This window comes from Archocentrus centrarchus, chromosome 7 (assembly GCF_007364275.1).
Source record: "Archocentrus centrarchus isolate MPI-CPG fArcCen1 chromosome 7, fArcCen1, whole genome shotgun sequence".
Taxonomy (NCBI): domain Eukaryota; kingdom Metazoa; phylum Chordata; class Actinopteri; order Cichliformes; family Cichlidae; genus Archocentrus; species Archocentrus centrarchus.
In genome coordinates, this window is record NC_044352.1 from 15,304,946 (window position 1) to 15,319,494 (window position 14,549).

The 14,549-nt window shown below is 38.0% G+C and overlaps 2 protein-coding genes across 5 annotated transcripts; one reads left to right on the forward strand and one right to left on the reverse strand.

The window, feature by feature from the left end:
* Nucleotides 1-715: 715 nt before the first annotated feature.
* On the reverse strand, nucleotides 716-4,593 carry rpl32 (ribosomal protein L32). The gene is made up of 4 exons (XM_030734042.1): nucleotides 4,533-4,593; nucleotides 3,857-3,957; nucleotides 3,568-3,749; nucleotides 716-881 (listed from the first exon to the last, which is right to left on the reverse strand). Exons 2-4 carry the CDS (start codon nucleotides 3,950-3,952, stop codon nucleotides 752-754), a joined length of 408 nt encoding a protein of 135 aa, XP_030589902.1. The 5' UTR covers nucleotides 3,953-3,957; nucleotides 4,533-4,593; the 3' UTR covers nucleotides 716-751.
* Nucleotides 4,594-4,780: 187 nt separating this feature from the next.
* ssuh2rs1 (ssu-2 homolog, related sequence 1) lies at nucleotides 4,781-14,437 on the forward strand. 4 transcript variants are annotated; one of them, XM_030734039.1, is made up of 14 exons: nucleotides 4,781-5,228; nucleotides 5,332-5,374; nucleotides 5,476-5,540; nucleotides 7,500-7,601; nucleotides 8,884-8,959; nucleotides 9,136-9,265; nucleotides 9,403-9,463; nucleotides 9,683-9,804; nucleotides 9,921-9,983; nucleotides 10,080-10,162; nucleotides 10,281-10,373; nucleotides 10,508-10,613; nucleotides 13,673-13,780; nucleotides 13,887-14,437. In XM_030734039.1, the coding sequence occupies exons 2-14, from the start codon at nucleotides 5,352-5,354 to the stop codon at nucleotides 14,025-14,027; spliced, it is 1,173 nt and encodes a 390-aa protein (XP_030589899.1). In that variant the 5' UTR covers nucleotides 4,781-5,228; nucleotides 5,332-5,351; the 3' UTR covers nucleotides 14,028-14,437. The 4 variants fall into 4 exon arrangements, with proteins under 4 accessions (XP_030589899.1, XP_030589901.1, XP_030589898.1 ...); XM_030734041.1 differs by having other exon boundaries at nucleotides 7,503-7,601; XM_030734038.1 differs by having other exon boundaries at nucleotides 4,781-5,374.
* Nucleotides 14,438-14,549: the final 112 nt, after the last annotated feature.

Here is a 14,549-nt window from a genome sequence, read left to right on the forward strand (position 1 = left end):
CTGGAGGAGGTGGCTGGGGAGAGGGAAGCCTGGGCTTCTCTGCTTAGGCTTCTGCCCCCGCGACCCGGCCCCGGATAAGCGGAAGAAAATGGATGGATGGATGGATGGTTTATGTGGCTAAATAAAAGGGGGAGGATCTCAAGTCCAGAATATTCTTTAAGGTCAGCAGGCCTTAAAACATAAATTTAGCACCAAATGTAACTGTAGTCTGGTCTAGATCAGGTTGTAAGAAAAGTGTTTATACAGAAGTTCTGTGACCTCATCTGCTTAAAATACAGGTCAATGCTCCTCTTCAGGCATCTCGCCCCTTTTGTTCTGTTCCAGTCATCCCGAAGAAGGTGGGCAACAATTTGATTTACCCAAGGGACAATGCAACCAGCTCTTTAATTCATGTAAGCATTTCTTACCATTTCTATGCCTGTGCAACATAAAATGGCTCATCTCTAAAGTTAGATGTCCCGAATGTCAATTTTTTTTTTTTCAAGAAATGTACATTTGACCAAAAGCCCAAACACTTCAGTTTTCCCATAAACTTTGGATTAATGATTTTGTTCACAAAGTATTAGTGCCAATTTTCATCTTTATACCAGTACTAGCATTTCAGGTTTAACACATTAAATTTGTTTCAGACATTCCCAAAAGTCCAGACTTAAGGCATGAGCTTTAAAAACAGGCAATGAAGTGCAAAAGAAAAAAAAAAAAGATCCTGGAGACATTTTCCATTTTAAAGTGTTTATTGTGAATAACCAGTTTATTCGTTCTCCTCACTCCTGAGCCTGGCGTTGGGGTTTGTGACCTTGATTGCCAGCTGAGCTGCCCTCTCCACGATCAGCTTCCTGTTCTTGGAGGAGACATTGTGGGCAATCTCAGCGCAGTGAGTCCTACAGAGGCAGAGAACAAGGTGTTTTCACTGAAATGCCAAAAAGTGGGATATACCTTTTGTGAAATTATTGGTTGATACTCATACCAAAGTTTAAAATAATTATTTTAAACAAGTCTTTCAGCCCTTTACTCTGAATGAGCACAAATTCAAATGCAAGTTTATGGAACACTAGCAAAATGTCAAAAAGTCAAGTACTGGGATGCAGTCTATGGTCTGGCAAAGACAATCCTCAAAGTCAAATCATAAATCACCTGAAAACTAAGCAGCTGATTGTCTGTCTTTGCTCCTGGCCTTTTGCACTGTACCCATATTTAAATATACAGCTAACTGCGATGGTTATGCATAAGGTAAGCACAAGTACAACAAATTGTAATACATGGTAGTGTAGGGAGTTAATAACCCCTATGTAGTGGAATGTGGCCAGAACCACATATTTCTCGATTTGCTGAGTAGATCTTTGGATTTCAACTTTCTGCATTTTATTTTTGCTTTTGTATGTCAGGGTGTCAGAAAAGACAAACATTGTATCACCACATTCTTCCACTACATTTACACTTTTTTTTTTTTAAATCCTCATCTCAACTTAAGAGCCTAACACGTCACGACCACCAATAAATGTCACGCTTTATTTCCCCTTAACCTGTAAGGGAAAAACAAAATGCAAAAGAAACACTGTGCATAAACACCTTAAATTGTGCAATGACAAAACAAAGGTATTATGTATAATACACAGTTTGAAATCAGTCTATCACAGTGGCACAACAAGATTTAAACGTCCCCTGAATCTATGTAGAAGGCCGTATGTGGACCTCATGGGAAAAAAGATGCCCTCAAAGTAAGCAGGAAACTTGTTTTAGCCGATGTCTACTGGTGTTTTTATCTGCCATTTGAACAGCAGCTCTAAACACCCATTTGAGCTGGTGTATTCTGTTTCACAGAGTGTTGTCAAACACTCATCTCTGATTTGAAGCCTATTTATGCAACTCTAATAATGATCCATAAGTAGAACAACATATATAAACATGTTAATTTTGAAGGAAAACAAGCAAAAAAATAAAAATCAGAAATACTTTAATTTCAGCTTAGCTCTTGCTGAAACAGAATCATCTTCACTGACTAGACTATTATCTCTGTGGATTTATGCTTGCACTCAAAAATTTATTTTTAAAAGAGAGAAGCCAATGAGAAGAGCCAGGCCTCCCCCTTGACCCACAGACCATAAAATTTGCCCTCAAGAGATTATAACTACTACTTTTAAAACTAGTTTGCCATTTCCTTTCATTACTTCAGTAGGGAAAGGAAAAAAAAAAAAAAAAAAAAAAAGTACTTAAAGTTCCAATACAGCTAAGAGACTAGGGCCTAAATTCTCCTATGGCAAGCAGCATGGATGCTTTCAGCCTTTTTAACACAAGCTCCTGTAGAGGAGACACCTTCTGAATCAAACTGCCAAAACATCCAATACTCTCAAAACAGATCAATTCACATCTCGGAAAACTGGCCGAGTGGCTTTATTATTCAATCAGACTAAACTCTTTCTGATATTAGTAAACTGTATTACAAGAAGTTAAATTCCTGCTCTGTCTGATGATGGGAAAACGCTGTAGTTTTCTATGCCTTCTTCCCTTTAACACTAAAGCCTCCACACTGTTTTGAAAGAGTGACCTGATAAAATTTGAGAACAAGATTTCTGGGAATTTAACTTTTTATGAATTATAATAACAATGAGCGTCCACATACAAGATCCTTCTTTTAAAACATCATCTGCATTTTTGGTTATTACCATGAAACTGCTGAGCTATTACACTATTCTCATGATGTAAAACCACCACAACAAAAAGAAGATGAGTGGCTGTCATTTTTGATTCTACAGTTAAGAGTTACAAAAATACATATTTTTGTGACAATTTTTCTGGCTCCAAGTAAGTCTTTGGGTGTTAATGCACAAAGGCATAACTGATCCACTTAATGCGAAGGCTAAGAATTTCAAGCCTGACTTGTTTTGTTTTCCTAGTTTTTTTTTTTTTTTTTTTTTTGCTCACTTGATAAACAAAAAAGTATTTTAAGATTGAGAAAATTAAAACCTACATCCTTAAAAAAAATAAATAAATAAATAAAAAGTAAAAAAAGTACAGTCCTCATGACTTTACTTTGATGGAAGGACAATTTTTTTATACGCCAGAAAAAACGAAAACCCTTTAAGAAAAAGGAAAAGCAGCAACTTTTACCTGAATGTCCCAGTCGAAAAAGACTGAGAATGCAAACACCCATCATTGTTAAAACTGTTCAATGCATCCAGTACTTATAAATATGTGAATTGCACATCATTTATGCAGAGGGTTCAAAGAAAAATCACCAGCTTTATAACAAGATAATTTTTCAATAAATTCCGTTTATTGGGGTTTCGGTGACTTAAACATAAAAGCACCATAAAAACCCTCCAATATATAACCAAAAGCTACACAAACACACACACACAAAATGCTCTCCTTGTACCTGTCTAACTTACTGTGTTTACAGAACTCAGTTAATAGTAATTTCTTAGAACTTGAAACACTTTTGTGAGAGCTAAAATTGCAAGACAAGAATAATAATTAGAAAACACTGGAAAATGTACATTATTCCATAACTACCTCCTTTACTTATAAAGCCGCAGTAATCTACATGTATGTGCATTCATAACTTACTTGTTGCTCATCATCAGGACCTCGAGCTCCTTCACATTGTGCACCAGGAACTTCTTGAAACCAGTTGGCAGCATGTACTTGGTCTTCTTGTTGCTACCATAACCGATGTTGGGCATCAGCATCTGGCCCTTGAACCTCCTGCGGACCCTGTTGTCAATACCTCTGGGCTTACGCCAGTTTTTCTGTAGGTATATTTGAAAAAACGTGCAGGTATTAAAACTCACTGCCATGAGTTTGTCCTTGCAAGTAAATAACCAAAACTGACGGGCATCTATGACATCACACTTACCGCAATCTTGACATATCTGTCGGACTGATGGCGAATGAACTTCTTAGTTCGCTTTTTGACAATCTTGGGCTTAGTGAGGGGCCTGAGGGCTGCCATGATGACTGAGAACAGTTTAAAAAGACAGGTTTAGTACAGAATCTGCATGCCAGCTTCAGTAGACACTGTCATGCAAATCTCTTAAGAACTGGTTGAAACAAAAGCTAAGCATAGCGTTTATGTCTCGGAGTATCTGCCTTCCCGAATGAGCCTCAAAGCAGACGTGCAGAACATCATTAGCTAGCGCCCACAGTGGCGTCAATGTTTAGCTAGCTAGCCAGCCATGCTACTCCGCTGTGCGGATTTCACGGGAGTTTGTATTTTTATGTTTAACCCCAATAGTGTATGCTCCATTTTGTACTCTGTCTTGTATTATATTTATTCCACGCTGCTTTTTTGTGAGACACATGGTACAGCAGGGGTTTAATGATTACTACAACCCCATGTTACGTCGATGGCGCTGACAGCCGGTAAATTTCTTTAGTAGCAGCACTTTGCTCAATTAACGCACATATGACATAATTAAACTGTACATTTTAGCCCATATATGTACAACAAATGCCAATGATTCGTGAACCATGTCGTGATGAGTAAATAATGGCCTGAATTTAGCGGATTGATTTAGATAGTATCAACTCACCCGCCGATGTAAATCCGAAAGGGACCTGATCGACAGCGGAAGGAAAGAAAAAGGACTTCCGTGGGTGTTGCAAAGGATTATGGGTGCTGTAGTCTATCAAAAGGAAAGAAAAAGGACTTCCGTGGGTGTTGCAAAGGATTATGGGTGCTGTAGTCTATCAAAAGGAAAGAAAAAGGACTTCCGTGGGTGTTGCAAAGGATTATGGGTGCTGTAGTCTATCAAAAGGAAAGAAAAAGGACTTCCGTGGGTGTTGCAAAGGATTATGGGTGCTGTAGTCTATCAAAACTGCAAGAAGCTACTTTACGACGCAACTGGATACTTCTTTCTCAAAACTTAACGAGCTAAATATTTGGAATCTGGCCGTTGTTATTATTCGTAAAGTGTTTGTTATCTTCCGGTGGTACTCTGAGGCTTTGAGCTGGACATACATTTTTTGTTTTTTTTTAATTTTTTGTAATACGTTCCCATAATGATTAGTGCGTACTTCCTGAACGGAAGGTTTCGTTTTTAATGTGTGTTCTTGGGGCGGGGGTCCCTTCCTGTACTTCTCCAAACTGTTATTAAATCCTCCTTCTCCACAGTTCCCAAATCGAAAAAACCATAAAGTTTTTTGATCCTGTTGGACTGTTAAAGCCGGAACTGGCAGTGCTGAAGTAGCTGAAAACAGGAGGGAGGTGTGACGTGATGTGATAAAAGGTGAACAGTTTTCTGTCACATGATGATGACTTGTGATGAACTGACTGACAGTACGTGATTAGATCGCGTTTAAAGACTGCACGGTGTGAATTTTCTCGTGTAGGTGCTGTGAAACACTTTGAAATGGACCGTCAGCCTTTAATTACGTAAGTGTCGCATGGCTATTGTATTTTTGCTCCAAACTTTAACGCAGCTCGCTTATTCTGACCCCAAGATTGATTTAACGTTCGTTTCCCGGTGATTACAGCCAGCCAGGTAAAGATTATGGACTTGCCACCCCCGGCTATATACCAGCCGCTGCAGGGGCACCAGGTAAGATATTTTACCCCTATTGTTATTTTCTCACTCATTGTAAACGAATGCTAAATGTAAGGAATATCCTACTTTATAGTGAATGTTTAGTGTGCCAAAAAGTGATTTCCGGGATTTGCCAGAAATTGCCTGATTGCCTCCATTTAAACAACTTGCTGACTTATAATCTGCGAAACATATGTCAAAAATATTTCTCATTAATTATATGAAATCATTTTGAGCGAGAAACAACATTTCTGTGAAGGCAGAAGCTGCAATCACTTTGCTAAAAAGTGATCGCAGATATATAAAAGTGATTTTAGATATTCTTTATTTATTAGGGTTAAAACTGCCATTGATATTAAAAATGTCTTTTTAAAGAGAAATCTGAAGGCAGCAGAAATAAAAGCAAATATACCTAATAAAGGTCAGTGGAAGAGAATGGATGGATGGATAACATTAAAGTTCTATAAAGATATTTTAAGTGGCCAAAAAAGACCGGATTGGTTATACTGTAGGTGTAGGTGTTATCTGTGTAGCTAACACAGAATCATAAAGATACGTGCAAAACAGGTAATTTCTTTATTTTATTTTTTTTTATATAGAAGTCTTTAATAAATCCAGTTGACTGCACTCCTTTTTTCTTCTTTTTTAAAACTAATATAAGGAAATGCATTATACATAAAAGCACACAGAAACATCGAAAATCACTATATGGCAGACGATCGGCTTTTGGCACATCTGTTGCACAACACCTGACGTTCCCGCAACTTTTAGAGCGCCTTCTTTTGCTGTGTTGCGCTCTTGTTTTGAAGGGTTGTTACGTTTGTGATGCGATACTCTGCTGGTTTCCAGGTCGACAGTGCGGATAACCACGATGTAGTAAAAGAATCAGGAAACAAACTGGTATTTGGATTGTTTATAAGTTCACGTTTTGTAAGAAACAAGCTTGTATCGTCATTTACTTCATTATCTTTATTTTATCGATTTTATTTATAACACCGCGTAGAAATGCACACTTCGAAATAGAGAGCTTGCTGGCAAAGATGGCTAAGATCTAAAACCAAATTAGCGCCCATGGAAAAGTGGAATGATGTATGGAATGTTGATTGTACGTCTTATGAGCGATGCTATTTATTTATCTGAGGAATTAATGTCATTTCATTTGTTCATATAAGTTAAATTGCAACTTAACTTGTCGAGTCTACAGGCAGTATGTGTTTTGTGAACGTTTAATTTGTTTATTTAATAGAGATGTGATACACTTGTTAATATTTAATTTTTGGTTGCATTTTTTGAGTTGTGATTGATATGTGAATATGATGTACATAAGAATTACATGTCACTCTGCTTTTGTTCTGTAGCATTCGCGGTGTCACAGTGTCTGGTGTATGGTGCACTTCAAAAAGAAGAAATAAAATGACACCCGTTTGAAACTCTACGGGTCTTGTTCATACAGGCCAAGGGGCCTCTACACTCATTGAGTCAAACTATTGTAGTAAATAATTCCAGTTTTCCGACTGTGGGAGTGACATCATCAAGACGTACAGGTCGTTTTAGGTGGCTGGAGGTGTCCTGTGTAGTGCAATATAATGCTCGGCAGGTGTAGTTTTAAGGAAGTGAGATCCATCACTGCAGAAACACTGCACCAGAGATAAGAGATTAATCTTGTCTCTTGTCTCTGCACCACACTGAAGTGTTTAGTGCAGCAAAAACCCTGTCAGAATAGATGTGATTGTGGAAGAGGGCCAACATAAGTCACACTGCACCCTAACACTGCACACTAACACACTAACGTGTAACTTGGGGATGCCCCAAGATTTCTGAATAGACTGAGTGATGCACAGTGGTGTCTTTTACAGATTTCTTTTTTATGATCTGGCTGTGGATTGTGAAAATGTTAGAACATGAGAGAAGATTTGTATGATTTCAGAGTCTGTATCTGGATGTGAATGAACTCGTTCTAATGGTTTGTTTCAGCAGGGTTTGCCCCACCTGCAGCTGACACCCAGGGCCCCAGTGCTCCTCCAGCCAGCATGTTTGACAGCATGCCTGGATATGAAGGAACAATTGCAGGAGGAGGTATGATATACTGCACATACTTTGCTTTTGCTACTGTGAAGAATGCCCCATGTGGAGGCGCAAAGTCTTTGATAAAAATAAATTATCAAAATATAAAAAAATTGAATTTAAACATAAATCATATTGATAAATTGTGTTAATAATAACTGACATCATTACTTAAATAAAAAATAATTTTTTTGTTTAAAAATTAAATGGTTTTATTACTATTTTTCTTTTTAAAAAAAACTTATTTTATGACCCTTTTTTTCATTATAAGTCTTCAGTAACACATGATGTCACACACTTCAAAATTTGGGAGAAGTAACTTTGAGTTAACCATGTTCGTGCCTCTGTAGTGTAGTGGTTTACACATTTGCTAACAAGTGAAACAGCACTGGCTTGAACTTGGGAGGATCTCTTTGGGTTTGTGTCAGTAATCCATCTGATGTAAATAAATAATTTTTAAAAAATAATCTGCCAAATCAAATACGTGGTGCTACCTGTTGTGAATAAGAGAGCAGCCTTTAAGTACCCTGACGGAGTTTCATCTGACTCTGACTTAGCCATGTTAACTGCTGCCTTTAACATTGTCTCCTCACTTTGCTGCTTCTCTCACTTAGATACGCTCACTAGATACGCAAAAGGGTGGGTGCTTGTTTATGTGTGTTATTACTGCATTTGATTCAGAATTACTTTGACAATGTTGTGACTCAGTTTAACAGGAGGTAAAATAATAAACCTGAAATGAATGGCAGAAAGGTGAGAAGACAGGGAATACAGTACTTATAAATAAATCATTTTGGAAAGCAATATAATGCAACAGTATACAATTTTACAGTAAAACTCCTATGATGATGAAGTAGCATATAGTAATATAGTATTTCACAAGTATTTCACAAGGTTCCCAAATACATACTGTATACTGTGTGCTCCATTTTATAGGTGTACCTAATATATATGGTGTTAAATAAATCATGTGTTTATTACTGCAGTTGTACTTTTGGGGGGTATTGGATTTGGCTGCGGCATTGAAAGGTTGCCCTCATTTTTGTAAATCTTTCTAAAAAAACAAAACAGAAATTGTCAATTAAAATTAGCCCAGTTCAATATTTTCAATTAAAGCAGGACATTATCAGCATGTTTTCCAGACATGGATTAAGCCTAGTTCCAGACTAAAAGAAAGCCTCAACTAAACAAAGTTGCCATCTAGGGCTACATTTTATCCATGTTCAGGAAACCAGCCCTTTGTCTTGTTTGCCTTTTTTTTGCTGCATGAAACTAAAAACATTTTGTTTTCAAGGTGGATTTCTGCCACCTCCCATGCCTGCATACCCAGCGCAGCATCCTGAGCCTGCACCAGAACAACCCCAGTGGAAGTAAGGCTCTAACTATTTTCTTTCGACATCATAGCCAAGGGTACTGCAAAACACTTTCTATAATGGGATTTAGGAACAAAAGCCATTTCAGAGTTTCAGCGCTTTGACAACTGTTACTTCCTATTAAAAGATTAGACTATGTGACATACTCTATCACCTTCCTTCATTGCTGGCAGCATCCCCTCAATAACTGAAGATACAGCCCGGAACGCCTTCATCCTGTTCACAAAGAGTAAATGCTGCTACAGTTCTGCACCGGCAAAGGAAGGTGTGATCACAGACATGGAGGCATTCAATACGTACAGGGTAAGATGAAGTAGTCTGTTTTTGAAAACCCTGCAACAATGACAACGGAACTTTTTAATACATTAAGAGCACGAATAATCGTTAATAATAACCAATAACAATATTGTGCTTTTCTGTTTGTTTTTTTTTTTTTTTAGTACCGCCTGGAAACATTCACTGAATCCAGATCTACAGAGTGGAGTCACGAGCCATACGCTGGTACATTACTGTTATCTTTTTTTATGTTAAAAACTGTCATTAAGTCTAAAGTAACATCTTTAACCTGGATTTTGTGTCAAACAGTCCAAAACTCAAAGGCAGATTTATTTATCAGTATATTACAGTGAATAAAATTCTATTGGTTCACTAGTCAGTAGACTCTTTGTGCATTACTTCAGCTGTAGGCCAACTATTTAGGATGCATTTTATTTTTAACAGGTCAGCAGGTGGATGCCTATATCCAACCACCTCCAGGGCCCTGGGATCTTCCTGCTAAAACCCCCAATTTTTTTGTGGATGACAAACAAACTATCAAAGTTCCTTACACATCATCCATGAAGGCAAGCTGTATAAAATTTGTTAAAAAAAACAAAAACAAAAAACTTCTATAACTATTTTTACTGTTTTTTTTTTTTTTTTTTTTTAACTTCATGATTTTACCTCATTTCATTCACAGCCCTGCCATAACTGTTTGGGAATGGGACGAAAGCCATGCAAAGACTGTGCCGGCTGTGGTAATGTGAGTATCTTGCACAAGCCTTAGTGGAAAAAAGTTCACCTGCTAAAAGTCATCTTTTAGCAGGTGAATCTTATTTATTTATTTTGCTCCTGACAGAAAGTTTGTTGGGTGTGCAATGGATCTGGCTATCGTCATGGAGCTGATCGCTGCAACCACTGCAATGGCAGAGGGAGGGAAAAGTAAGCATCACCCATAGATTTCTAATATAGCTTTCTGATAAAGGATCAAACAGGGTCATGGATAATCACTGTCATGTTTACATTTTCCTACAAAATACTGATAGTTATTCTTTTACAGCTGCAACCGCTGCTTTGGGCAGGGATCAAGGCAGTGTGACACATGCCATGGAAAACAACAACTCCTGGTCTACATCAAGCTCAATGTGAAATGGTGCGCATTCCTAAATATTAAGAGCTTCTCAGTTGGCCAACACAATAGTCTGTTAATAAACTGAATCTCATCCACATACAATTTAAAGCTGTTGTATAATACGACTGGACTTCCTCTTATGTATATGCTTGCAGGACTAACAACTCTGATGCATACATTGTGGATCAGTTAAGCGGACTTCAGGGGGAAAACCTTAGCAAGGTGTCTGGCAAGGAGCTCTTCAGAGACACCCAGTACATGGTAAAAATCAATGATGATATTACTATCCATAAATTCGCTATAATACTTGGTACACTGCAAGAAAACATTTTTAAAAAATGCATCATCACATCTTTGTAACCAAAGAAGAAAAAATACCCAGAAGATTTTCTAATAATGTGACAGTTAATTAGTGCTCCAATTTGTAGTCTTGTGAAAAAGTTCTCTACTACTGCTTTCATAGGAATTAAGAGGGTAAGTAGCAGACAGGTGCTTCTAATCAAATGCACTTGATTAATTGAGCATCAGCAAGTGTGGACACCCCCACCCCCTTGCATAAAAGTAGACATTTTGTCAGTTTGCTGGTCTGGAGCATTCAGGTGGTGTTAACACAATACCACAATCTTCCTAGGAGTAGACATCCAAGAAAATTTACCCCGGTGTTAGACCATGCAATGCTCAGGCAAATTGCAAGAAACCCAAGAGTTACATCTCAGACTCTAAAGGCCTCAGCTAGCATGTTAAATGTGAAAGTTTATGACAGACCAATTAGAAAAATACTGAACAAGTGTGGCTTGTTGGGAAGAGTTGCCAGGAGAAAGCTTGTCTCTAAAAAGAACACAGCAACTTTTCTTAGGTTTGCAGAGTTGCATTTGAGCAAACGACAAGACTTACGGAACAATGCGCTTCGGACAGCTAAGACTAAAGTGAAGATGTCTGACAGTAATACAAAACGCTGCTTTTGGAGAAACACAAACACAGCGTATCAGCACAAACATCTCATACCAGCTGTAAAGCACAGTGGTGGGGTGATGTTTTGGGCATGTTTTGCAGCCACAGGCGCCTTGCAGTCATTGACTTGTCTGTATATCAAAGTATACTGCAGTCAAATTTGAGGCCTGACAGCTAAAGCTTGATGAAAATTGGGTCATTCAACAGGAGTCCAGATCTCCACCTGATTGAAATGCTGTGGTGGGACTTTAAGAGAGCTGTGCATATATGAGCAAAATTCAATAAACTGAAGCAACATTATAGCAAAAAGAGTGGGTCAGAATTCCTCCACAACATTGTGAGAGACTGATAAAGTGATACAGAAAATAATTACTTCAAAGTCTTAGGCTAAAGGTGGTCACAGGACTGCTTTGTAATGATGGGTCAGTCACCAGAGGTGGGAAGTAACGAAGTACAAATACTTTGTTACTGTACTTAAGTAGATTTCGGGTATCTGTACTTTACTTGAGTATTTATTTTTCTGACTACTTTTTACTTTTACTGTGCATCCATCAGTCCAACTGGAAGAACAAAACAGAGCAGGCCATAGCAGGAAGGAGAAACGGGATCACCCCTCACAGGACCTTGATTTTTCTGAGTGCCAGTCTTTTGTTTTTTATAATTTATATTTGGAGCACTCTATTCTATGTTGAGTATATAAATAAACATTGGATATAATGTATGTTTTTACATTAGTAATTCATTTTACACATATTTTTGAAATAAAATCTGAGGAGCTACTTAGTGAGCCAAGCCAAAAGAACCGGCTCTCAAAAAAGAGCCAGAATTCCCACCACTTCTGCACAGTCATGTGAGAATTTTTGACTACCGTATTTTTCGTACTATACGTCGCTCCGGAGTATAGGTCGCACCAGCCAAAAAATGCATAATAAAGAAGAAAAAAACATATATAGGTCGCACTGGACTATAAGTCGCACTTTTTGGGGGGGGGGGGGGGTTGATAGAATCCGAGACCCAGAGCAGAAATTCCATCTTGAACGGCAATTTAAAATAATAATGGATTAAAAAACAGGACGAACACAGTTACGCCTACGTTATGCTAACGTAGCACATTCAGCTACATGACGCACAACGAACACGTGTTCGGTATTGTAACGTTGTAAACACACTTCCAAAGTCGGCGATATTCACAACAAAGGTCGTCTTTATTAACAGAAAAACGGCTGCTGTAGGCCACAGCCACGCCAACCACAACTACAACAGCGGAACAGCAACACACACACAGGCAAGCTCTCGGTCTTTTTCTCTCTCTCCATGCTGCCTTCACGAACCTCCCGAACAGTCCGAAATCCCACAACATCAACACGCTCTCTAACTAAGAGAATCGCTACAGTATGTTAACGTAACATTAAGTTATTCAGATAACCATAGCATAAAGAACATACTAACAAGTTAACCAAACCATCAATCCATTGAATTCTTCATCCTCGGTGTCACTTCTAAACAATTCCGTACACTCCGTAGACGAAGCGCCGCTTCCTCTTCTGTGTCGCGTTAGTCAGACTTGTCGTCAGCTGCAGTTCCAATTATTCCAGCCTTTCTGAATCCCAACAGGATGGTTTGTCACTGAAGCCCATGTTTTCTTGATCCATCCAATGACTTCCAGGAAAGTTGGGTGGCGCATTCTCCCAGTTGCCGTTAAGCTGTGCTCTCCATCCATCATCCACTGCGCCCACAGGTTACGCAAGACTGCCTTAAAGCTGCAGTTCACGGAGATGTCAAGTGGCTGGAGTATTTTGGTTCATGTGTTATAAATGTCACATATACGTCGCTCCGGAGTATAGGTCGCACCCCCAGCCAAACTATGAAAAAAAGTGCGACTTATACTCCGGAAAATACGGTAACTATTTAGCACCTTAATTAATATTGCAAGAGGAAACAATATGTTAAAATAATAAAATAAAATATCACTATTTTAGCCCACCCCCTGCACATTTCACACAAATGTTGCTTGTAACTGTAGTTCTTGTGTATTAGACTGTGACAACTATGAAAACATTGCTAACCACAAAGAACACACTGCTGCTGAACACATCCTGTGAGACCATGGTGTAGGACTAGTTGCTTTTGTACTGTTTTAACTATGCCATTTTTATATCAGCTTGTCAGAGGTCATAACTGTATGCCTTTGCATCTCTGGTAATGTAATAAATTACATTACCAGAGATGCAAAGGCATACAGTTATGGTAATGTAATAAATTAAACTCTTTTTTACCCTGCTTGAAACATCTATCAATAAGTCAGTGCAGTTTAAACAGTGACAGTGTCTCCGTGCTCAACTTCAATTTACTGTGATCACCCTTTGCAGGTATACCCACTGGTGAGCTTCCCTGAGCCTTCAGTGGTAAGTGCTTCTCAGCGCCTTGTTGGTGATCACCAGGGCAAGTACTCACAGACATCACGTATTCTACAGCAGGTATTTATATTATGTTAATAGAATATAAACATTTTTGTTTGGACATGAAAATACTTAGTCACAGCATAATTTTGCACCATGTCATATTTACTTTCTTTCTCTGCAGCGTCAAATCATAGAGCTGATCCCTGTCACCAAGGTCACGTACACCTGGAAAGGAAACTCACACATTTACTTTGTTTATGGAAACGAGTTTAAAGTTGATGCAGACAACTATCCTGCCACCTGTTGCTGTACTGTAATGTAAACACAGTAATTAGGCATATTGGAACAAAGGAAACCATATTTACCCATTTACAGTTCTGTCTTGTTGATTTAAAAGGGATCTAACTTTTAAGGCAAACATGGCCTTATTAAAGTTTGATGTGCAGAAGCAATTAAAAAAAGCTCTGAATTGACCACCTCACAAATTAATGGAATTGAAAAAGCTTCTTTAATTTTGCATGCCACTGCATAAGTCACAGCTACAAGATAGCTCCTTTAATGTATTCACTATGGAAAAACAAAGCTTACTGAAACAATGTAAACTCTAATTATGCTATGTTAACTGAATCCCTTTGTCTTGTGATTGTCTAGTGATTTTTTTTTTCCATTATAAGTAAAATTCTTTCTTTTTTTTTTTCTTTTTTTTTTGAAGCAGTGTCATTTTTATTTGAACGACCTATTTTCCTGTTGTGGAAACTGTTTTTTTTTTTTGTTTGTTTTTTGTTTTGTTTTTTTTTTAAAACTTGTATGGCTTTGTAATACTTGCTTTGCAAAACAAAAAAAA